This window comes from Dermacentor andersoni, chromosome 4 (genome assembly GCF_023375885.2).
Source record: "Dermacentor andersoni chromosome 4, qqDerAnde1_hic_scaffold, whole genome shotgun sequence".
NCBI classification, from domain to species: Eukaryota; Metazoa; Arthropoda; class Arachnida; order Ixodida; family Ixodidae; genus Dermacentor; species Dermacentor andersoni.
This window is the reverse complement of record NC_092817.1, coordinates 124,950,539-124,976,621: the sequence shown is the minus strand read 5'-3', so window position 1 is coordinate 124,976,621 and position 26,083 is coordinate 124,950,539. Positions and strand designations below refer to the sequence as shown.

The 26,083-nt window shown below is 47.1% G+C and overlaps 1 protein-coding gene across 2 annotated transcripts in view; it reads left to right on the top strand.

Annotated features, from left to right (window-relative positions):
• LOC126537577 (uncharacterized) overlaps positions 1-25,485 on the top strand; it is a 30,715-nt gene extending 5,230 nt beyond the window's left edge. Inside the window, exons 2-3 of one of the 2 annotated variants that reach the window (XR_011893909.1) lie at positions 24,356-24,638; positions 25,325-25,485. Coding sequence is in view for 1 of the 2 variants with exons in the window: in XM_050184694.2 (XP_050040651.1) it covers positions 7,634-9,055 (1,422 nt within the window). In the remaining variant the exon portion in view is untranslated. Of the gene's footprint in view, positions 1-7,340; positions 10,299-24,355; positions 24,639-25,324 lie in introns of those variants that run through there. The other variant, XM_050184694.2, reaches the window with a different exon arrangement.
• Positions 25,486-26,083: the final 598 nt, after the last annotated feature.

Sequence of the window (26,083 nt, the reverse complement as noted above, 5' to 3'; positions counted from 1 at the left end):
AACTTGGAAGGAACGAGCTCGCAGCTGTATGTAATGTACTTTGATATACTGTATTACGCTTTATTATTTGACGGCCAGTAGCTGTGGCTATATATATGCAGTATTCGTTTTTAAAAGCAGAGTAATGCAGGCACTTAGCAATATATTTATTCACATATGCAATGCACAAGATACGATTAGGATATTGGAAATTACTTTTTGGACATGTTGTAAAGCGCAGTTAACGCGCGCACAAACACAGGAAAGTGTAAAAGTAGAATTCGCTGCTGAATTTTATTTTTTATCGCACGTAACGCAATGCGGATACTTGTCAGCGAGTTAATGCGTTTCTGCCCCACTATTTACTTGCATGCTAGGTCATACTGCAGTTGCTAAGTCAAGGGGCTCGTAATGCACTAAAATCAGTAATCTCCACAAACTTCGGCCGTCAACATTCATGCGCGCGAATGAAATAATACGGCAGCTCTGCACACACAGGTGTATACTTTCTCTCGCACCTTCGTATCGCTCTACGTTACTTTCCTCGCATAGTCGTGCAGTTACCGACGGTTCAGTCTTTCCGTCCATTTCTATGCAACCACAATTACCTTCTGGTTAGGTTTTGTTTGCTGCGCGGGATGCAAAATAACTTCTTGTCGTCCTCCATCTGATCTCGGCACCCATCCGCACAGCAACAAAGCATTTCGGTCCTTCGCATCCTGGGTCATACCGATCTATTCAGCGGGCTCACAGCGAACTAAAATAAATAATCCCCACAAACTTCGGCCCTCAGCATTGATGCACGCGAGTGAAATACTGTCAGCGCTCGACACACGCACGTGAATACTTTCTATCGCACCTTTGTATCGTTGTATGTTACTTGCCTCGCATAATCGTGCTGTTACCGACGGTTCAAAGTCCGTCCGTCCAATTCTGTGTAACCATACTTTTCGTCTGGTTAGGTTCTCGTTGCCGCGCGCGATGCAAAATAACTTCTTGCCATCCTTCGTCCGGTTTCGACACCCAACCGCACAGCAACAAGGCATTTCGGCCCTCCCGGAACGAAATTATCGCAGCGATGTGCAAGGCACAACAGGCGAAACGCGCGCACTTCGCCCGGCGCGCAGGAACTTTCATGGCGGCAAAGGGGCGGAGCAAGGTCACATGTCACCGATCAGCCTATCGCAGGCGTTGTCGGCTGGATCAAAGCCTGTCGGTACTGGACGAAGCAGCTAAAGTCTTGTTTTAGTAGAAAGCAGAGGCTCATTCCATCTGCATGTTCTCCACACTGATTTCAGGTACACGTTTAGGCAGGCTTTTATTAGCTTGAGTAGCATCCATGACACTTTTTGTGCAATTACTTCTGCAGACTTGTTGTTCTTAAGTATGGTAATTCTTTAATTCGATCAGATATTCTGTCATTCTTGAAGGGGAGAGAGTACAAGATATGAGCATGGCCATTGCGAGAACAAATTTTCGAGTAAGTCAACCATAGTACAGTGGGAGACTTCATGGCGGACACTGTCCCTATTCTTAGTTTTCTTAGAGCTCAGTATCTTTTTTCATCTTTCTTGATATTCATCTGTAGCAAGGCTTTTAATGTGATAGCTTTCTTTGCCTCTTCCCCCCACCTTGCGGTTTGTCAGTTTCTGGCCATTTATGGTCAGTTTGGCTTACTGGCTCAAATAAAGAAAAACGTTCGTTCGTTAGTTTAAAACGGGCCCCCAGCAACAGAAGCTCTATGCTCTATCTATTAAACCATGGACGCGAAAAGGGGGAAATAAACTCATGCAATCAGCATTTTCGTTTCGCACAGCAACTTTATAAAACATCAGTGTGCATATCTTCCTGATGGCGATGGAGGAAGAAATTACGGGATGTAATCGTGCTTGAAATTACGCTCTGATGTGGTACTTTTTTTTAACAGTCCTAATATGAACACTTGTAAAGCTGCGTACTTGCTGACCAATACCCCGTAGTGGTCATGAGCCATTTTTGGGGCAACTAGAAATACACTGCACGTCTCTCAGTATACTGTTATGCTTTGGCATGTTTCTGCAAAGTCAAGGTTAAGCACTTTGTGTCGTATAATTGAGGAAGTCTTTATGCTGTATAAGTGTACCGCTTTCTGCGTAATGTCTATTATAGTGGTTAAGGAGCACGTTCGTCACTGAAATTTGCAGTGGTCTCTTGTAATGCACAAGCTATTACTTTCAATGATATCAATCTATGGTTCGGTCTGCCAAGATATTTTTTTTAAATATCAGCAGTCAAAGTAGTTTGATTAATCCAAAAACGTATGAGAGGAGTAACAAAGTCAGTTGGAAGATTAGGTCATTTTTCTAAGCATTTGTTCGGTGAGACAAGTGAAGTCCGTATGCTGACTCTTCGAAGATCATCCATATTCTTGTAGTTGTTGACTCACTACGTACGACAGCGTGATGTGGAATGTAATGAATACAAGACACGGCGCACCACTTCTTTCAGGCCTACATTCAGCAAGGCATGTTCTCATATAAATTTTAATTGTGGGGCCATATTCCACAGCAAAATCCCTCTTAAACTTTATTTTCTTCCCCACAGAGATGCACTCGCTTTAATGGCACGTTCACACTGAGCAATCCGGCGTCTACAGCGAATGGAATTCTCTTGCCGCCGAAAATCGCGTCGTTCACACTGCTTGCGCACCTCGCCGTCGGAACGAGATACAGCGTCGTCTGCCCCATAAAGTGCTAACCTCCAAGCAAGCGCGGGATATCCCGGCTGTTCGCGTGGCTCGAAATGGCGCAGTTGTCTCCGCTCGCATCGAGTTCGTGTGTTAATTTTGCGCGTCTCCACCATTGCTTGGAAAGGCAATGATGAACCCTGAGCAAGAAGAGGCAGTACTGCTAGGCCTGTTGGCAAGCACCTTTCTGGCGATGCGTCACGCGCAGAAGCATTCGCCGAAGAGACGACGCCACCAGCGTTAGTGGGTTTGTCCTGCTTTGCAAGAGCGCGCGTAGCTTGGTCACGCCACCTTGTCAGGTCGCTTAGACCTTGTGCTTCGCCTGGTACTTGTCGAAAAGGACGTGGCGGTTGCGCACCGATTCGATGAGCGATCGGCGCGGAAGGGGCTATTCCGGCGGATCTCGCCGCCGCCGAACTGGGTTCCACCGAACTGGGCGCCGCTCCAGACGCCGAATGCGTCAATGTGAACGCGCCATAAAGCTTCTCTTTGATTGCTGTCTAGCTACTCACAATCTCCTTTCCGTGAGAAGGCTACCTTATAGCGACCACCGTCAAATCCAACTTTGCTTTGAAACAGTTCAAGGACTGGTAAAAAGCATTAAGCTTTTCTAAACTGTCCTGTCAAAATTCGCATGCACCCAAATTCCCAGAACTTTTGCCATGCTTGGCGTCAGCAACCAGCGCACCTGGGCCACCAGCACACGCGACACCGCAACCGTCAGTCGTCTTGATCCATCCGCGCGACCCCGGCACCTTCTCTGGTAACGACAGCGACAAAGTCAGCATCTAAGAATGGCTTGGCATATACTAATGCGTTGCTGCACAGAACCGATGGGACCCGACAGTGATGTTCACAAGGCCTGGTCGTCTGTCAGCACGGTAGGACGGCCGAGGACAAGCCCACTGCGGAGTTCCGTCTTTTGCAATACCCAGCACCTCCACCAAAAATGAAATGAGCGGAGATATAAGGTTAAATAGGACTGTGATTCTGCAGAAGATATGGCCGGTAAAACCAGTATGGCCGAACGTTAGGTTAGCCCCATTACATCGTCTCTTTCGTCTTGTTGGTGCTCGGCGTCTTTGTCCCTCCCGTGGCACTGTGACATAATGTTGCATCATTTTACAGCATATACACGTCAACAATATCGGTTGGTAGTTTTCAGACATGTTTTTGTTGAAGTCTATGAAGATTGGTATGACTGGCGGTTTCCAATCTTGTTGAATCTGATCAGTCATTAAAGATTGATGAAAAATATGGAATAAAAAACCCGCTCAGAAACAGTATTCTTTAGTAATTTACAGTTGATATTGTCAGTACCTGCTGACGATGAAACTTTCAAATTATTAATAAGTGCTGAGCAATACCATCAATAAACAGCCTTATAGCGTGATGTATGCAAAGGGTTGACCATTATTTTAAAAGCTGGGTTCTTTTTATCCCGAATGCCTTATTCATGCGCGTAACTGGCGTCAGCAATCTTAATTGCCTATTTCATTTAAAATTACACTATATGGTTTTGTGCCGAATTTGCCTTGAATATTCTAAATGAAAGAAAGAAAGATTGACGTAGGTTCGACACTGTGCCAGAAGTGCTAGTTGCTGTGCAAAATCAGCTTCTTGCTGGTGCTAAGATCTGCGCCAGAAGCTCAAATGGCTATTCCATCACTGCACAGGGTACTTTACGTTTTGTAGTCAACGCAGCATTGTTAAGAATGGCCGTACGGGGTGGCAACGTGACAGCTTTCAGCCCGCTGCACGTGTTCCAAGCCCACCAGTCGGGGCGCCCTTCCGAGAACTGCGGACGGCCGGCAGCCACGTGGCGCGCGATCAACTCCGGAAATTGGTACTTGGCCGAGCCACCCGGGACAAAGCAGTTCTACGAAGCCCTCTGACGTCGGCACTGAAAGCTGGGCGGTACCGAGAACTGCGGATGACCGGCAGCCACGTGGCGCGCCGTCAGCTCAGGAATGTGGTACTCCGCCGCACCACCCGAGACGGAGCACAGTTCTACGAAGCCCTCGGTCGTCGACTCCGGAGCCTTTGTGTGTATGGGCTCGAACGTGTGTGCCTTTGTGTGTGTGAGCCCTCATCCTCCAAGTCGGCACACCTCATCCTCCAATTCGGCACACCTCATCCTCCAAGTCGGCACACCTCATCCTCCAAAAAGGCGGGTCATCTTGAATGATGTCGAGCAAGGGCTTATAAGCAGCATTTGCCGGCTGCTAGGGTGTGCTCGTGTCGTGCTCGTGTCGTGATCGTTGTCGGGAGCTGAGTGCTCTGTCATGCTAGAAATGAACTAGTGAGCTGTGTGCTCGTAAACTGTTTGCTGTATGTTAGTCTTGCGGGCTCCATATGAGAGTCGCGCTAGTCTGCCAATGTATGTCATGCTTTAAATGTAAATCCTGCAATTAAATCCTGCTCGCCTAGCCCTGTCGTCCCAAGTTCATCTCTACAGCTACGACTGACAAATCTTACAGCATAAACTGTGCTCCACTGCCTCGAGTATACTCTAGCATTCCAACTGGTGCCCTAAAGGACTGCTTCATGGTTTCAATTCCAATTTGTAGTGAACGGAAGGGTTTTGCATGCAATAAGTGACTCATCGTAAGAACAGTCGGTGCATTGGGAGAAATGTGTGCCATATCATCAAATGATTGCTGCTTCAGGCCACAGTGGAACATTTATTGGCTTGGCTCTTGGTCTTGACCAAGAACGATTCCTCCGCGAAACTGCCGGTCAAGTATTCGCAAAGTATATAATATTGTTGGGGCTGTACAGCATATTGTGTGTCCACCCATTCATTACCAAAATACACATGCTTCCAACACTGCGGGTGCATCCCCTAAACGTGCAAAATCATTGTCCTGTCTCACTGACCCAACTTTGCAGCAATAGGTTAGAGCATGTGATCTGTTGGCACCCTAAACAATACTTAGATGAAGACAACATGAGTCCAGCTGGGTTTTATGGAAGGCTTTTACTGTCACTCAGCTTATTGCTTCTTATCACGACTTAGTAGTTAATAACAGAGTACAAATAGAGGCAGTATATTTTTAGATTTTGCCAACACCTTTGATTACTTTGCCTGAACATAAAGCTCCATGTAAGCTTTCCACAGTCGAATAGACACCAAATCTGTGCATTTTATCAGAGCCTATACTGAAAACCGTGTTCAGTACGTCAAAGTCTGCAATCGTATTTGAGGCATTTTTTCACATCAGCTGTAGCATAGGATAAGGTTCATTCTTGGGACCTTTCCTGTTCCTAATAGTCACTGATAGCAAATATGGTTGGATGTATTGTACACAGTAGTTAAATCAGAAGCTGATGAAACTAAGCTCAGCAACAACCTTGATTAGATTTGCCACTGGTGTGAATGGTAGAAAATGAGATTGAACATTAATTAGTGTTGTGTTATGAAAATAATCAGCAAGGAGACACCTTTTCACTTTCCCTATTTTATTGGCAACAACACCTAGCAATGTTTCTACCTATTAGTACTTCGAGGTAATTGTAACAACACATGAGGTGGGACGAGCATATTGAAAACATTTGCATTAGCGCTCTGACAAGTTAATGGACCTTTGTCGCAATTTCAAAGGAGGCCCTATTCAGGTATATAGGGGCAATCGGGTATAGGGGCCATCGCTATGCTGTCAGACCTAGCTGTGAATATGGATGAGCTTTGCGGGATCCATATGCCAATAAACTATTGTTAAATTGTAATTAGTACAGCGAATAGCAGTTAGGTTCATCTGCAATTTCTGCAGAAGAACTGATAGTGTGATCCAGATGCTGAGTAACTCTCAATTTTGAATAGCTACAGGGATGACACGCTAGACAAACTACAACTCTTGCATTTAGTGAGAACAGAGTCCAGCATTATAAAATAATTTTACCTGTGTCCTTCTTTTCGTGCCAGCATTTGTCAGTACCAAATTAGAATGATACAGGACCTATGTGCTGTGAATAATGCTTATAGATAGTAATTTTTTTCTGAGACCAAGAATGGAATGAATAGCCTAAGAGCGTTGTTTAAAGTAGAAATGTCATATTTGTGATTTGTATTGTTTGGCTATAATATTGTTTTCCAATGTTTGAGTTTCTTGCCCCTTGATCACATTTTCTGTATTTTCATTCTTTGGACTCAAGTGAAGTGGCAGCATTAATAAATTTGAGAAATGTAACTATCTACCACAACAGACAATAACGTGAAACCTAGGTCGAGTTGAACTGCTGCTGTTCTTAATTTGGTCACCAGGCCCATGATGGTATTACTGAATGGTTGGGCTGTTGCACTTGACTGCAATGGCAGCTTGTACTAATGCCATGCTCCTAGTCTTCTCACTTTATCTTACAGTTAAAATTAATTTAAGCAAAAATTTGCAAATTTTATAAACTTGGCCATTGGGCAATCAAAAAATATATTTTCCAAATCAAAATGGTTGACCTGCTGTGCTTTGATTTGATCTGAAATTACTGCCAACACATTGAATGAAGAAAAGGCTCATCTTCACTACTATCTTCACCACTACCATCTATGTAATTTAATTTCTTCGGCATTATATAATTACATCTTTATTTTTAAGTGAAAAGCATTACTTGGGTAACCTGTCTTGTTTTCTTTGTGCAGCATTGAAGCATTCCAGCTGTCCAGCAAATGCAGATGGTGCAGTTACAGGAAGGATACCGCCCCATTGTAGCTACTGTGTCTATGAGATGGATAAACTGTGACCTGAAGTGCTCACCAGGATCCCTGCAGGCCAGAGTGTGTTTGAATTCCATTTGTGCCCTCGGAACTTCTCACGAACGTTCAAGCTGAAGCAACACCTGCACACTCACACAGCCAAAAGGCCATTTCAGTGCCCTCAGAGCTTTTCACAAAAAGTTAACCTAAAGCAACACCTGTGCATCCACCGAAGAGAAATGCCGTTTCATTGCTATTTATGCCCTCAGAGCTTCTCACGAACGAGTGCTCTCAAGGACCACTTGCGCACCCACACAGGTGAGAGGCCATATCAGTGCCCTTCGTGTCCTCAAAGCTTCTCACGAAAGAGTGCACTGAACGAGCACCTGCACACCCACACAGGCGAGAGGCCCTTTCAGTGCCCTTCGTGTCTTCGAAGCTTCTCACGAAAGAGTGCTCTTAACCAGCACCTACTCACCCACACAGGTGAGAGGCCATTTCGGTGCCCTTCGTGCCCCCAAAGCTTTTCACAAAAGATTCATCTGAACCAACACCTGCGCACCCACACAGGTGAGAGGCCATTTCAGTGCCCTTCATGTCCTATAAGCTTCTCAAGAAAGGATACTCTGAACCAGCACCTGCACACCCACACAGGCGAGAGGCCATTTCAATGCCCTGCGTGCCCTCAAAGCTTCTCACAAAAGAGTAATCTGCGCTCGCATCTGCGCACCCACACAGGCGAGAGACCATTTCACTGCCCTGTGTGCCCTCAGAGCTTTTCACATGAGAATTCTCTGAACCAACACCTGCGCACCCACACAGGAGAGAAGCCATTTCATTGTGCTTCATGCCCTCAGAGCTTCTCACAAAAGAGTAGTCTGAACCAACACCTGCGCACCCACACAGGCGAGAAGCCATTTCACTGCCCTTCATGCCCTCGAAGCTTCTCACAGAAGAGTGATCTGAACCGACACCTGCGCACCCACACAGGCGAGAAGCCATTTCAGTGCCCATTATGCCCTCAGAAATTATCACAGAAGAGTGATCTGAACCAGCACCTTTGCACCCACACAGGCGAGAAGCCATTTCAATGCCCTTCGTGCCATCAGAGCTTCTCGCAAAAGAGTACTCTGAACCAACACCTACGCACCCACACAGGCGAGAAGCCATTTCAATGCCCTTCATGCTCTCAGAGATTCTCGTATAAGAATGTTCTGAAGGTACACCTGCGTACCCACACAGGAGAGAAGCCATTTCAATGCCCTTTATGCCCTCAGAGATTATCACAGAAGTGTCATCTGAACCGGCACCTGCGCACCCACACAGGCGAGAAGCCATTTCACTGCCCTTCGTGCCGTCAGAGCTTCTCACAAAAGAGTACTCTGAAACAACACATGTGCACTCACACAGGTGAGAGGCCGTATCAATGCCTTGCATGCCCTCTGAGCTTCTCAAAGAAGAATGTTCTGAACCAGCACCTGCACACCCACACAGGAGAGCCCATATCAGTGCCTTGCACACCCTCTGAGCTTCCCACAGAATATTCTGAACCAACAGCTGCATACCAACACAAGACAGAAGCCATTTCAGTGCCCTTTATACCCTCAAAGCTTCTCACAAAAGACGACATGGAAGGTTCACCTGCACTGTCACTAATGTGAGAGGCTGTTTCAGAGCCGTTCATGTCCTGAGAACTTCTTGTGGAAGTCTGTAATAAACCAACAGCCTCGCATCCATATAGGCGGGCAGCCATTTCAGTACCCTGCATGCCCTCAGCAATCCTCAAAAGTCCTTACTGAAAAATGACGTGTGCATGCACTCAGCAAGAGGACATGTCAGTGCTCTTCATGTACTCGGAGGTACTCATGGAAGTTCGCACTGAACATCACTTCCACTTATGTGAGAGGCTGATTCAGGGCCCTTCATGTGCTGAGAATTTATCGTGGGAGTCTGCACTGCACCGACACCCGCTCGTTCGCACAAAGTCCGTGGTGAAGGATCACCTGTGTATCCACTCTGGGAGATGCCATGTCAGGGCTCTTCATGTCCTCAGAGTTACTTGCAGAAGTTCGCACTAAACTGACACATGAACAACCCACATAAACGAGAGGTCGTTTCAGTGCCACTAATTCTGTCAAACCGTCGGACACCAAATCCACCTCAATAGGCACCTTGCCACCACAAGTGCACCTGACACTGTGGTGCAGCAGTGCTGAGTTGTGTGCATTCCTCATTGTTCCTTCTTGCTTTTCATGTTTTCCTTAGTTTTTTCATGGAATCTCAGCGTATGTGACACCTGTAGTTCTATACTAGCATGAATCTTTGTAAGTCTTCACTTTTCATTATTAGGATGTTTGAGCTCTTTGTCTTGCAGACAAGCACTTCTTTCTGTATTGAAGCGTTTAACTGCTCTCTACTGAATTGTGTGAGTTTCAGTGCACTAAATAAAATTTGGGATTGGGTTCTGCGAATTATCGATATTTCAATACTTGTACTAATAGCATGTAATGTTTCAATTCATTCGCATTTATTGTGCTGAACAGTTCAAAAGAATTTGAGTGGCTATTTACTATTGCTATGTAATGCAGTTAAAACAACCTTTTCTCAGGAATTGAAATTATGCAATTAATATGTGCTTTTTTAATTCCTACTATGATTCAAATGGTTTCAGTAGTGCTAAATGCACTGGTATTAAATTTGTTTGCTCGTAAAGGCCCGTGCAGACCTTTGAGAACCTTGAAAGTTGCTTCATAATAAAACATTGTTCTCATGGATTGAGGGCCCTTTAATTTTTATGTATCCTTTACCCTTTCAGTGTCTTTTCTTCATCCAGATAATATAAAAAAACAATGATTTATTTTCGGTTATTTGGAAGGGAATAAATGACACGGATAATGGCACGTGCATTCTTAGTGTGGTCCTCACACTCTTGGTTTCGTTCTCTATACCCTACTCAAAAGAGATTTGTTAAATGGAAAAAAAGTCATTTTAGATGCACTGCTTCACCAAGTGTTCGCTGCGGTTGCGTGCATAACAATAAAAAAGGCAAGTTACGGAGATAAACACAACGATCTAGTCCTCACTTTAACTGAATATTGTCACGAGAGGAAAAAGCCAGTCAGTCAGTTCTAAGCGAACGGCCGTTTACAGTTCGTTTTTGCAGCAGCTACCACGCACGCTTCTTCTTCCTCGACTTCTAGCGTAACTAGTGCGTGCCATTACCCCTCTCTCCAAAAAATATAAATAAATAAAGTTGGGGAGATGTTAAATGCCACAAGGAGAAAATAAAAGAAGTGAGAAAGACAACGGACGTGACGACAGGGGCCGCATCGCAAAGTTTGTGGATGAGAGTCAGCGCGAATGGTAGGGCTTCATCATGGTAACGTGAACAATGTCAGAGGAACGTGGTCTACGTGAGTGGTGCGAAGTGTCGGCTGGAATAACTGCGTAGTTGACAGGACTTAGACAACGCAAAACTATTTAGGGGCCAAAGTATCGGCGCAATAATTTTTCTGACCGGTCTCGTTGACGTATAGGGGTCCAAACCCATACAAGATCTCCCGGGTTGTATGTGACGTCTCGATGGCATATGTTGTATCGACGAGCATCTTGACTTTGTCGGTATAGAATTCGTTGCCGCGCAAGGTGCCGCGCTGCTTCGGCACGCTGAACAAAGGCGTCTGTATCTGGTGCGGTAGGTTGAGACGAAGTTGGTAGGAGCATCACGTCGAGCATAGTGGTGACGTCGCGTCCGTAGACCAGACGAAAAGGAGGAAACCCGGTGGTTTCTTGTAGGGCAGTGTTGTACGCGAATGTCACATACGGGAGCAGTTCGTCCCAATTTTTATGATCCGTGGCAACATACATGGAAAGCATATCCGCAATCGTTTTGTTGAGACGCTCAGTTAAACCGTTAGTCTGCGGGTGATACGCAGTTGCCGTACGGTGCGTTGTTCCGCTCAGCTGCAGAATATCTCGGACCAACTGGGCAGTGAAGGCCGTACCACGGTCTGTGATGACGACAGCGGGAGCACCATGTCGAAGGACGATATTTTTGATAAAGAAGTTACCAACATCTGAAGCAGTAGCTCGCTGAACGGCTTGTGTTTCGCAGTAGCGAGTGAGGTAATCGGTGGCGACAACGATCCAGCGGTTATCAGCCGAAGACTTGGGAAATGGGCCGAGTAAATCCATCCCGACTTGTTCAAAAGGTGAACAAGGAGGTCGGACAGGCTGAAGCAGACCGGCTGGTTTCAGTGGTGGAACTTTGCGACGCTGGCAATCTCGACAACTTCTGACGTACTGCTAAACGGTTTTTGTGAGTTTTCGCCAATAGTACTTCTGCTTGATCCTCGCGAGAGTACGCGTGAAACCAAGATGCCCGGACGTTGGTTCGTTTTGGTATGCACGTAGAACGTCGTTGCGGAGAGTAGCGGGAACAACGAGCAGGAAAACGGTTGCCGTAGGGTGAAAGTTCCGCTTGTATAGGATGTCGCCACGTAGGCAGAAAGAAGACAAGTGACGCGCGAACTGCCGTGGGGGTTGTGGGCGGCTTCCTTCAAGGTATTCAATCAAGGGCTGGAGCTCGGAATCTTGGCGTTGCTGTTGAGCAAGGTTTAAAGACGGAAGAGTACAAAGGAAACCAGAATCGTCATCAGTATCTAGTGGTGCGGGTTCGACGGGGGCGCGGGAGAGACAGTCGGCGTCAGTGTGTTTCTGGCCAGACTGATAGACGATGGTCACATCAAATTCCTGCAACCGAAGGCTCCATCTTGCGAGACGGCCTGAAGGATCGTTGATATTTGCCAGCCAACAGAGAGAGTGGTGGTCGCTGACGACACGGAAGGGGCGTCCGTACAGGTATGGGCGGAACTTCTGGATAGCCCATATGACTGCCAGACATTCTTTTTCGGTTGCTGAGTAGTTTTTTTTTCAGCAGCAGACAAGGTTCGGCTGGCATACGCAATAACGCGCTCAACACCAGCTTGAAACTGTCCGAGTGTCGCTCCGAGACCAACGTTACTAGCATCAGTATGCACTTCTGTGTCAGCCTCGGTGTCAAAGTGACCAAGGATCGGTGGTGTCTGTAACGTCGCTGAAGGTCGTGGAAGGCGTCGGATTGTGCCGGGCCCCAAACAAATGTGACGTCGTTCTTGATGAGTCGTTGCAAAGGTTCGGCAATTTCACAAAAATTGGGTACAAAACGGCGGTAATACGCACAAAGCCCTAAAAATCGGCGGACATCGTGTTTTGTCTTCGGTGTCGGGAACAGAGAAACTGCCATGGCTTTGTCGGGGTCAGGGCGCACACCGGTGCTTCTGACAATATGACCTAGAAATTTGAGCTCCTCGTAGCCAAAGTGACATTTTTCGGGCTTCAGGGAGAGCCCGGCGGTGCGGATAGCTTGAAGAACCGCCTCAAGCCGCTAGATGTGTTGTTCAAACGTGGTGGAAAAAACAACTACATCGTCTAAGTAGACTAAACACGAGTTCCACTTGAGGTCAGATAAAACTGTGTCCATCATGCGTTGAAATGTGGCCGGAGCGGAACACAATCCAAAAGGGAGGACCTTAAGTTGATAGAGACCGTTGGGTGTTATAAACGCCGTTTTTTCCTGGTGCCGTTCGTCAACTTCAATTTGCCAGTACCCACTACGCAGATCCATTGAAGAAAAGTAACGGGCATGTCGCAGGCGATCCAAGAAGTCAATTCGAGAAAGTGGGTAAACGTCTTTTTTCGTGATCTTGTTCAGTTTGCGATAATCGAAACAGAATCGTAGTGAACCGTCTTTCTTTTTAACTAATACAACAGGTGAAGCCCAAGGACTTGTCGATGGTTGAATGACATCATCGTCGAGCATTTGTTTAACTTGATGACGAATAGCATTCTGTTCTCTCTGCGACACGCGATAAGCGTGTTGCCGAACAGGTTGGACGGTCGGTTCAGTGATGATTCTGTGTTTGATTAAAGGAGTCTGTTTGACCTTCGACGTGGTGGCGAAACAGTCGCTAAATGACGATAGCAGAGTGAGGAGCCTCTCCTTCTCGTTTTGGTCTAGCTGTGGGTTGACGTTGATGTGACTGGTCAAGTCCACATCGCTGGGTTCCGGAATCGAGATTGTCGTTACCGAAGCACAGGCGTTGGACTCGGTCACCGTTTCAAAGTAGGCCATGGTGGTATGCCTCGCAAAGTGCTTGTATTAGCCACTGAAGTTGGTAACTAGAATCGTGCTTTGCCTATGTTGGAGCTCTACGAGACCTCGTGCGACGCCGACTTCGCGATCCAGCAATATGGTGAGGTTACCTTCGGCGATGCCTATTCCTAGTTGGTCTTTGGGGCATTCAACGAGGACGAAGATGCTACTTCGAGGCGGTAACGTCACGCAGTCATCGACCACGCGTAAAGCCGCGCGGTGATGTTCATCCTCCACACTCGAATCCGCAGAAACATAGTTAGAGAAAGTCACGAACAAGTCACGAAGGTTAATGATCGCCCCATATTCCTGGAGAAAATCAATGCCCAGTATAACTAGCCGAGAACACTTGGGCAGCACAAGGAAAGACGCTGCTACGAAAGTCGAAGTAGAAATTGCAAGTCTGGCGGTGCATCGTCCAATGGGTGACACGAGGTGTCCTCCGGCCGTAATCAGATGTGGGGCGTCCCACGCTGTCAGCACCTTGCGTAGCCGAGTGGCCAGTGAGGCACTCATAACCGAGTAGTCAGCTCCCGTATCGACAAGTGCAGTTACCGGATAACCGTCGATGGAAGCAGTAATAGCAGCAGAATTTCTTTTTGCAGTTTCGAATGAAGGCGTCAGCGGTACGTCGCGGGGGGTGGCGTCGGTGGAGGATATTTGACGGTTCGCATGACAGCGGCCTCACCCCCGGAGGTCGCCGTTTTCAGTTTCCCCGGCGCGGGCCTCCACTGTTGACTCCAGCGGAATCAAAGGCGGGTCGAGCACGGTTTGGTGACGCGTACCGATGAGGTGAAGGCGACCGAGACTGTCTTCGCTGTGGGGCAGGAGGAAGCCGGTTACTTTCTAAGTATTGCTCGATTTCGTGCGGGCGTTCGCCATAGCGCGGGCAACGGGCGTCCGGATGGTATCCCCGCAGACCAATCCGTCGGTACTGGCAGTCGCGATACACGTGACCAGCCTACCCGCAGTGATAGCACAACGGACTGTTGTCGGGGGCGCGCCATACTGTAGATTTGCGCGGACCAGGATGAAAGGGTGCTTGCGGATTCGTGCGGTGGATCGGACTTGGGGAGCGTCGAGAAATCCCAGCAGGCGGCTGCGAAAAACGGCCCGTCGACGGCGCGCAAGCCCGAAGAGCATCCGCGTACGGGAACGTGGGAGGTTCGGGTCGTGTTGGTGGCGAGGGATGAACCACTTTGCCGATTTCTTCCCGAATGACATCCGTAAGAACCGCGGCACTGGGAGGTGCCGGAGCCGATGCATAGGACTTCTGCAGTTCTTCTCGAACAATTTGTCGTATTAGCTCGGTAAGAGACTCCCTGTCATCATTTGCAGGTACGAGAGAGCATGCAGCAGTCATGGTGGTCTGGCGTTCATACTGCGAGAGCCGCTGCCGAAGCATACGTTCCATGACTGTTGCCTCACGAACGAACTGAGAGACTGTTGTAGGAGGATTGCGCACGAGGCCCGCGAATAGCTGTTCCTTTACGCCTCGCATTAACAGACGCACCTTCTTGTCTTCTGGCATTAGTGGATCGGCCCGACGGAACAATCGCGTCATGTCTTCGACGAACATGGCGACGGTTTCGGTTGGCATTTGGAACCTCGAAAACCGTGCCTGTTCGGCTCTTTCTTTCCTTTCGGGAATGCTGAAGGCTTCGCAAAGCAGTCGGTAAAACTCCTGCCAGCTGGTAAATGAGGCTTCGTGGTTCTCGTACGATACTCTCGCCGCGTCTAAAAGGGAAAAGTAGACGTTCTTCAACTTACGGCGATCGTCCCAGTCGTTAAAGGCGGCGACCCGGTCGAAATGGTCCAACCAGTCTTCAACGTCCTCAAAGGCGTCGCCATGGAACGGGTTAGGCGTGCGAGGCGCGTTGAGAATGAATGGTACGGCAGCATTTGGAATCCCCTCGGTTTGGCTTGCGGTAGTTGTTGACATCTTCCTCACGGAGCTTGCCAGGGGACTGTATTGCGGTGGAAGACCTTGGAGGCGACGGCTGCTTCGATAGATTTCTGCCGTCCCCGAGGTACTGGCGTCGGTAGCTTCTGGTTCAGGACCCGTAGGCATACGATGGATGCGTACCCAGCACCACCACCAGTTTGTCACGAGAGGAAAAGCCAGTCTGTCAGTTCTAAGCGAACGGCCGTTTACAGTTCGTTTTTGCAGCAGCTACCACGCACACTTCTTCTTCCTCGACTTCTAGCGTAACTAGTGCGTGCCAATATGTTTGCATGACAGTCAACTGCTTTCCTCAGCTGTCCAGTCAGGTCATTCATTCTGAATTCGAGTAGATATTTCAAAAGCCAGCGATATGGGCATAGCTCACATTCCTGTCATGGGAAACTCAATGTGCAAAGTGCTGATAACACCAATATAAATTGTACAATTGTGCAAATGCATTTACAAAGTGCAATAACTGCAGCAGTCTGCATGCAGCCTATTCTGGATCATGTGTAATGTTAAAAAAGGGACATGGTAATCTAGGTAGAACTTTGTCTCGCAGTGGATAGTTTTCAGGTGTAAACTAGGGCGATGCAATTCACTGGTGCTGGTATGTGCTATCTCTGGTTGATGGGAGAGGTTAGTATGGCCTTGCTGACCCGACCCTGTCCTCCACCTCCTAGAGCGCTGCTGCAAATGTATGGCTTGGTAAAAGGAATAGTTCACAAAAACTGTTCTGGAAAGACAACCACCTTCTCCTCCGGCTCCTGACTCTTCCAGTGCTCCGCCTGAGCCCATGGAGGTAGGTTTTCTTGACACTGGGGAGCAGCGCCTGCTGAATCCCAATGCATTTCTGACCGGCATGGTCAAGATAAGCTAGCATAAGTTGAAAATTGTCTTGATGGAATCATCCTCTTCTGAACCAATCTGCCAGCCCCTCCAGCTCTGCTTGGCCTTATGGAGGTAGCGGCTAGCCTATCATCCTTAGTGCCAATAGCGCAGCATGCTGCTTAGCATGCCAAAAAAGTCGGTCTCTGTGTGACTGCCCCACACAATCCTGCAGCTTACTTTGAGTACCACCCAGACTTAACAGTTGCTCTTAGTTTTCTTCCATTTCTACAGACAGGGCAACCTAAACAGCAAAATGTAATGCTTGAGGTCACTTGCAAAATACTGACGACATTTGATTCTATCTTAAGCAAATAGCACCCTGTATTCAAAAGGCTAACGTCACTCCGAAACACAAATTTCTTATAGAAATATGTAATTTTTTGCAATGATTACATCAGTTCTGCCTATTTCTCAAGTGGAATGGCAACTGTATAAAGGTTCATTGTAAGTTAACATGTGAACCTTCATACACCACTTCAAGTGGGCACTATTTGTCAACAAGAGAATAGTACTTTATGCATACAAACAAATCAGTAACCCGAAGGGTTTTAATTCAAAAATATAGTCTATCAGCTCTTGTCCAGGTAAATTTTATCGGTGACCTAACCTCTCAATATGCGCGGGGTGGTTCAAAGTGCAGTACTTGCAACCACCTTGCTGAGAATCTTCTGTTTTATGGAGCGTGTCTGCCCAATAGAAAGGAGTGTACTTAATAAAGCTACACACACTACAGCTATTCCTAAATACACATGCCTTGTCACAGGCTCTACATCCTTACTTCTGCACCTGTAATGTCGTGTGACTAAGGATTGAAATGGAAGCAATCATTTCTTGCATAGAGCTGAATGGTGTATGTGCCCCATGTTTGATGTGAGGGTGACTAAATGTTGGAAAGGGGAATAAATTGAAGGGCCATTCCACCGTGACACCTGCATCAATACATCTCTACATAGAAGAATTCACATATATATATATACCTAACTGTTACATATTTTATACTGGGATAGAAAACTTTATTTAGGAAGAGGTACAGAAATCGTGATCGACCAGGTACCGCCATCCATGGTTGGAATGCGTCTTGCGTGGCATGCGGACACCCGAGCAGCGCAGGCATTTGAGCTGAGCAGGAGCACAATGATTCTGGTGGTGTGGCGCCATTTTATAGGGACGCCATCCTATAGGGGCGCTGATAAACTTACACTGCACTCCTGCTTTCTTAATGAATGCAGCTTCTGTACATTTCAGAGGTTTTCGGATAGTTAGAGTGGGACGTTTTGCAATTTGCGCTGTTCCTCCAGTCTCCTCTGTGGGCATGCCACTGTGCGCATTGTCACAGCTTGCTCTGACTGTAGGGCGTTGTTCAACTTGGTTTGGAGGCCGTGTCAATTGGTGTATAGTGGCAGCGTATATGTCCTTGTTACTATGGTCGTCTTACTGGTGTCGTCATTGTCATCAAGGTATTTTTCTCAAGAGGCGAACAATGCCGTTACTGCCCTTCTTGCAGTGTAGTCTGCGTTCCTTGGAATAGGGTCACTGCTCGGAGTGTGTAATAGCCTCCTTTTCATCCTTCTTGGGAATAACAAGGTTGAGCCTTGCCTTGATAGCATCTGGTCTTCTGAGGTTGGTCTATTCGGGTGTGGCGCCCTGTGGTACATGAGCAGCCATTGAGCGAGCTGGAGTTTGAGGTTTTCCCCTTTCATCTTTTTGAGGCCGCCCTTCAGTGTACGGACTGCTCATTCTACTAAGCCATCCGATGCTGAATGGAAAGCAGCAGTTTGGATTTCATTTCCTTCTACGAATCTTCAGAAGGGCTGATCAATTAATCGTGTTCCATTGTCACTCAGAATACGCTTTTGTAATTGAACCCTCACAAAAATTTCACAGGCATAGGCTTATTTACCGGGTGGGCAAGGGTGGCACCTGCCCCCTTCCACTTTTGACAGCGGGGGGAGGGGAGAGGTGGGCAAAGTGAGGGCCGGATTAAGAAAAATGGGGGCCCTGTGCTAATGCGCATGCAGGCCCCCTTTCCCTATACTGACACCGCCCCCCTCCCTGTCGCCTGCTACGCTAGCGGAAATATGCCATCTTTCATTTTAATTCCACGAAATTAAAAAGAACGAAGTGCAACCAACGGGATTATTATTGTTGTTGTTATTATAAGGAAAATAAAGCTTGCTTGAAACGCGTGCTGTTGTAAACACCCACACATATGTTCACTTTGTGATTAATCTGCATTGTGTTTTCAGCAAAAACTACGCTTTAAGGAAAAAGTTTAGTGCACTCAAGATGAACAAGAATGTAGAAAAGACAACACAGCTCAGATGTCGATCCTCCTGAAGCTAGGCTTTGTTTGCATCACTACGTTTAATCCCGTGAGGAGACGCATGGTTGTATCCAAAACATTCTTTATTAAAATTCAAGCATCAGACTGCAGTAATCGTTACACATGTTACTTTTTAAATATGCAATAGATATATAATATATTTAAGGCAATACAAACACCATAAAAATGTACTAGAATACAGATGAAAATTAGCAACTGTAATTACAAAACATTATTTTAAAATATTTTCGTTGAAGGTAAGACAAGCAAGGAAGACACCAAATAAACGTGGCACTATCAAAAACAACAAAAATACAGTTCTCTATAAGCACGCTAAATATCACAAAAAGAACAAACAAGAGACGAACAACGAAGATTTGCATATCTTGAATTACACTGCTCAGCGTTTCATTCGCAACGTGGAGGCTGGGAGGCGACACAACGAACTTATTGGAACTATTCATGTATAGCGCAAACAACTAGTCCTCCTTTAAAATGGTATCTTTCGCGCCTTCGCTTTGGCGAAATCAGATATAGTCTGTTAGAAGGATAGATCGCGGAGGAGGTCACTTTCAATGGACATGATAGCAAGCGAGTTCACCTTGTCGTCAAGGAGGCTCGAACGAAGGCGATTTTTTATCAGCGACAACTTGGAAAACGATCGTTCGGTCTCACAGTTTGCCACGGTTATGCTTAAGTACATTCGCAAAGCAATAGAAAGGTTCGGAAACACATCACTAAGCTTTCTTTCGTACAGCAACTTCATTATTCCCAGGGGACTCGTGTACTGGCACAGAGTTGTGCAGAAAGTTCGCAAACTGAACGATTTCATCGGAAAATGATGGCTCCAAATCATTTTTGTAGGTTTTCACCAACTTCTCAGCCTGCTGTGCCAGAGAGGCGTCGCTCCCAACTTCTGTCAGCAATTTTAAGAATTCGAACCTTTCGTAGAGTTCAGTGTAGGCAACCTTTCGTACTCGCAAAGCAGAGCCTAGACTGTCATGTACAACATTGTAGGTCCTTACGATAAACTTTTTTCTACCTTGTAGCGTACTATCGCTTTTTCCGTCCGGGTGCTTACTCAAAACGATGCGTTTGCCCTCATCCTGATAACATTGATTGGTACTTAGCGTGCGTGCTCTCTCTTCGAAAGTATCAAAGAGAGGTCGGTCGCAAAGAATTAACAAAGCCTTCTAGAAAGCTCAGCAGGTCTACAGCAGTTGAGCTGTCCAGGCCTGGTTTCTGAAGTACAACGCTCGTTTTATTAAAGCGTTCCAAGATTTCACTCCAGAAAATCGCCATAAATGCAGTCTCTAGTTTTGTCATTTCCTTGGAGAGAGTGCGCTTCGCTCCTAGTGTCACCATTTTCTTCCTCGTTCTTTGATATAGCTTCAAGGCAACAGAAGACTGCATTGAAATTTTTCAGAATGACCGTGCATGATTCATCGTGTCTTGACCACCTGGTCTCAGAGAGACTTTTCAAAACAAGCTGCTGGCCAGTTCCGCCCATGCTGCCCAAAAGATACCTCCATCGCTTAGGCGAGGCAGCAAAGAACACATACAGTCTCTGAAAACAGTGAAAAATTTGACTGCCTCAAGGCGACTGTCAACGCTAAACGCGCCAGCTGAGTTCACTGAATGACCAGCACACGGGACGTAGACTGCCAATTCGTTCTGGTGTTTGATTTAAGCTTGCAGTCCTTTGTATTTTCCTGACATATTACTCGCATTATCATAAGCTTGGCCCCAACAATCATCAATTGAGATGCCATTGGTCATCAAGAGGGACATCACAGTATCGAAAAGATACAAGCCGGTATGCGATTCAATTGGAACAAATACAAGAAAACGTTCGTACATTTTCCCATTTAAATAGTATCGTAAAACAACTGACAGCTAATCAACGTGAGTAAGGAGCCAAATCAACAATTAAAGAGAAGTATATTGCGCGTTTCACTTCGTCAACGAGACGTTCCTTGACAGCCTTTGCCATATGCTCGATAAATTCATCACAAATGGTTTTTGACAGAAACGATGGGTGACCTTTTCTTTTGTTTCCGTAGCGTTTGATGTGCTCCTCCAGAAAGGGATCAAACTTGGCAATGGCCTCGAGCACTCCCATATAATCGCCATTTCTCGGAGAACTAAAAATCTCCTCACTGCCCCTAAACGCTAGGTTGCGCTCAGCTAGAAGCTAAACTATAGCGACTACGTGCTGCTTCAACACGTCTGTCCAGTAAGCGGTCTCAGTGACAAGATGCTCAACCAGCTCCTTGTCAATTGTGCTGCTTGAGTTGGAGTGGGCGAGCCATGCTGGCACGTAATTCCGGTGCTCGACGCTATTTTCATGTGCGCAAAGCTTTTCTTCTGCTCTTTTCCAATCAGAAAAGTCATGCGTGGTGAAAGCACTGGGGTTGCTTGAAATTGAAAATAGTTTGCACATGAAACAGTAAACGGAACCTTTGGACTCCGAGTACATTAATTAGTGTCGCTCGTATGCCTCCCCATTTACAGCCTTTCGCACGAAAAGATGAGGTGACATATAGCGTTTCTGAGTTTTGTATTGACTTTCGGAAAACGGAAAATTTTCTGCCCGATTTTGAAAATACAATGGCCCTTTCTCAAGGCATACACTCCGAAAACTGTCACTAATAACGTCCGGCCACTTAGCAGGGTCACTTCGGAGAACCTCGCAACGTACCTCTTGCTGCGGGGGTGTCTGTACTTCTCTGTTGCCGCAACGAGAAGCCGTCTCATTCGTCCTCTCGAGGCACACTTTGTGGGTGGGAACATGATTATTTGAAGCCAAACTAACAGGAAACAAGTGAGTCGGTTCTTGGAGTGTTGTTTCCTGGTGCTCGTCAGTAGAAGGAGGCTCATTGGGGAGGTTTGGCACCTGTTGATCAGCAGTAGTAGAAATCTGGCGTGGCGGACCGGACACCTGGAGCTCTGTGGCAGGGGCCCGGCTGAGTAGCGTAGCCGTTGCTGACTCAAGAATAGGACAGGGCTCGGTTAGCGTCGGTTGCTCAGAAATATAGACGACCGAGGTTGGCACCGTTTTCAAAGGATCCAGACAACCACGATGAGTCAAACCTTGCTTCTTGCCAGGAAACCGTGGTGATGGAGTTGGCTAGTCCTCCACAGAAGCACAGTTGGTACTATTGGGAGTTTGACACGGACTCTGGGTAGAGCGACCATACTGCTCCGCGGAAGATGCATTTAGTAGGTACTTTGTCATCTTTGGTAGCTTCTTTTCACGCTCTTCTCTTTCTAACTTCGCCTTTCGTTTTGACGCACCACTTTGATGCTTCCGACCGAGCATTTTCGCATGAATGGATGCTAATTGTTCACCGAGCACTTCGTCAGTCTGACGCGACCGCAGGTGTCCAACGGTGGCCGTCCCGATGAGTGGCGCACGCTGCCTAGATGGTCCGTGGCTGGCCGAGAGTGGTGCGTTCTCCGGGAGCCCCTCAGCGGGCGGGCTTATGCAAGCTTAACCGGCGGCTCGGGGCTGAATCGCAGCGCACGATCAACTTCCTTTTATAGAAGCGCACCGCGTCTGTCTGTTACTAGCGCCAAAGTAGGCGTTCACATACGAATAGAGTTCCTTGTACAAATTTCCTCCTTCTCCGTACAAACTCACTCCGTCTCCCCTTCCGCTCTCGTCTTCCTCTTGGCTAGGAGCAATTGTCTGTTCTGGGAGGTTCTCGATTTTTCTTTCGCCCCGTCGACGCTGAGCGCGAGAACGAAGGGGAGAGGACGACTCCTATCGCGGGTGAAGTTACGCACCCTCCGTCGCCTCTGAGTCATCTTTTTCTACTTCTATCTGGAAAGTTCGGCGGCCAGTCTGACCTACTTTTTCCGTCGAGCGCGCGCGAGGGTGCGCAGCCACTAGGCAGGAATGGGCCCTGGAGACAGGCCTTTGTGTCCAGCTCTCCAACTTCACTCTTCCACAGCCCTAGCCCGAACAGTGAACATTCCATGCACCACGGCACGTGGACAAAAGCACGTGTGACGTCTTTCCTTTCCTGCCTAGACTCTGCCATCAGACTCATCATCATCTGCTATCGTACTCATCCTCCCCCGCCCAAATTTCCTTTACGGTAAAGTCTAATGGGAGGCACTGTTTGGTACTGCAGCACATCCTTTCTATGAGGAGGACGGCGGCGGAACTATTTGAGAGGTGGAGGGTGGTTTGGTGGTGACGAGGGGGAAGGGAGATTTCGGTCCTCATCCCACATTACATGTTTCCCACTTGCTTCCCTTCCCTCATCCCACTTGCCCCTCCTCTCCAGACAGCACTGGACAGGCGGGCTGACAGGAAACCACGAAAACTCTTCCAAGCAAACGCACCTCGCTTCGTAAGAAAGAGGGCCCCGCCGTGGTGGCGGGGGATTCCTGTTTTTGCAGATCGACAAGTTCTCCCCAAATGGTCAAGCTGAACGCATGCTGTTACATTAGACGGGGGCCCCGCCTGTTCGTTCTGATTCGTTCGAAGTTCCGTTGCCCATGGTTCCATATACTAAGCAGGTTAGAATAAATGGGCCCCCTTCTCCTATTGTCCGAGGTGAGGCCCTGGGCTGCAGCCCCCTTAGCACCCCCCCCCCCTTAATTCAGCGCTGGGCCAAATATGTCATTTGTATCCCCGCCCCCTTTTGAAAGGGCAAAGACTGGTGGAACGCGCGGCTCCCTAGACGATCCCACACAGAATCGACTCCTGCAACGCACGGAAGTGACGTCAATAAATGACAACGTCACAAGCATGTGTATTTCCGGTTTTATGAGGGCGCGTGGTTTGATTGCTTGTTCGCACGTGACATTCAGTACGCATCCCGTCAGCCGCGCTTGCGGGCCGTGCATTTCTGCTGCCGCTGTTGCTGGCCCCAAGGCCTGGTTCTGCTGCATCCTCGCAAGCCTTTAACATTGTCCTTTTATATGTGCGAAAGCTGCTTTGCAGGGTTATTTTATATTTGTTAGCGTTATTTATATCTATTCTAATAAGTATTTTGATGGTATTTTGATTGCGTTTGTCGCGTATTTGCCGATCTTGCTCTCCTTGTTCGCTACCGCTTGTTTTGTTCAACCCTAGCGCGGATTTCTCGGATTCAACATATATAGTGCTGACTAGAAGGTAGCCTCCTTTCGTTTGTGAAAAAGCTCAGATTTATTTTCTCGCAGTATTTTTTTTCTAGGTGTCATTTTAGATTGCACTGATTCCAAGATGACACGTGTTTTGGTTGCCGGCGACTCGATGGTGAAATACACGGACCAGTATTTCCCATCGCGTCGTAGTTTGTCAGTCAGTGTTGCCGCGCATAGAGGAGTAAGGACTGAGCATTTGCGGTCAATGATTGCTGACAAGCTAGCTGGTTTTGATGTCATCGTGCACGTTGGCGCTAACAACAATGTTGACAGCGTCAGCGTGTGCATGGGCAAGTATCGCCAGCTCGCTCAGGAGATCATTGAAATAAATCGCATAGTGCATGTAGCTTTTTCTGCCATTCTTCCTCGGGGGCAGAATCATGCAGTACAGCTCATGGGAAGCTCAGTCCTCATGGTTGCATGACCTGAATGATAGCTACATAAAGATTAACACTGCTCTGATGCAGTACTGCCACGAGTGCGGCTACACATTCCTGGGTGGTCTCGTGGACAACTGGCCCAGTAGCCTGTGCAGAGATGGTGCCCATCCGAGCCACGTTGGTAACAAGGTGCTGGCAGACGTCCTGTACCAGGGGGACTGCGCCCTGTCTATCCATCTGGAGAGAAGCCGCATCCAGCAGTCCTACAGGGAGACCCAGGCACCTTCACAGACCGGTTGGACTCTGCAGGACAGCAGGATTCTGCAGGACAGCATCCCTGCCATCTCCGAGGCTGACTTTCCCCCGCTTGGTTTGCATGTTTTCATTTCTTCTATTTCTTCTTCTTAAGCAGCAAGTGGACCTTCCACACCACCAGCTCCTGTCTGTAAAGCCAGCACTGCTCCCTTGCAGAGGCACTAACCAGCCTACCAGAACCCTTCAGCGGCTATTTGATTTGACGTGGGCATAATTCAGCATCTAGAGCATCAACCCCAGCATCTCATCATTCTTGACGACACCAGCTGGCGTCGACAATCCGTCAGGAACGTGTTTCTTGTGGTTGAAGCTTTAATGTGGGCAGGTTCACTTTGTATTATTCAATTTGAAAACCTGATCAATCTGCTTCTAAGTAGTAGCAAGTATTTCGGATATTCAACTGTGTTACAAAATTTGCTTGCCATCGGTCTGGTACTGCTTTAGCAACCAAAATCTCTACTGACATTGCCCCATTACCTTCCCGTTGCCGCAAGTCTCTTGGCGGAGCCTGACCGCTACAGAGCACGTTCTCGGGTGGCGGATAGAAAAAATTCTTGTCATGAAGCTGCGCTAAGCAGCTTCATGCAAGACAGGCACTTGTGCCCGCGGACCAACGGGCTAAGAAAATGCTAAACAGCAGCACTCAGGTTGTCACAGTGACATGTTCATCTCAGAGTGCAAGTTGCGGATTCTTTTTAATCCTTTGTACTTCACCTGCGTTTTCTTCCCTCTCTTGTGTAGGTCCACTAAATGTACCAGCTGCATGCATTCACACTACCATCAAGTCATCAGGAGCGTCTGTACCTCTATCTAAATATTACACTATTGTCTAAGATGAAAAACCAGACTTGTACATTTTGCTGTAATGGTTCTGCCAATAAAAGACTGATTATACATATTTATTTTCTTGCAAAGCTGGCATTGTATATGTAACAGGCCAGTGCAGTATATAATCTATAACTTTTTACTTTTTTTTGCAGATGCATAACACTCACCTGCTATGAAACCAACTTGCAGTGCATAGTTCATACAAAACACAGAAGATGATTGTGCACCATCTTGAGGGCCTTGGCATTTTTATTTAGGAGTATTTTGTATCAGCTATGCAGCACAACTTGACTTCCATGTTCAAGAACAAACTAGCCTACACACAAATTTCTTTTTGCACTAACTACGTTAAGCATGTGCCAATTAAGTCCTAGTCAAGTCTTTTTAAATACTCCTCCTTCATCAGGTGCTCGTCACTGTCAAAACTGAGACAAGATATAGCTTTGTCTGCAATTTTTATCTGACATGAACACAAATGAACAGAGACGACAGCATTAAAAAATTCATACTAAAGGGCAGCACTCTATAACAACCCAACACTCAAGTCCAGATTGCACTGTTTTGCAATGAACTTGCTTGAAAAGCACAACACACGATTACTGTTTGATTTCCTTTCATTGTTGCATGGGTGATCAAGTATTGGGCCCCTGTACCTAATCTGAGCATACTTTA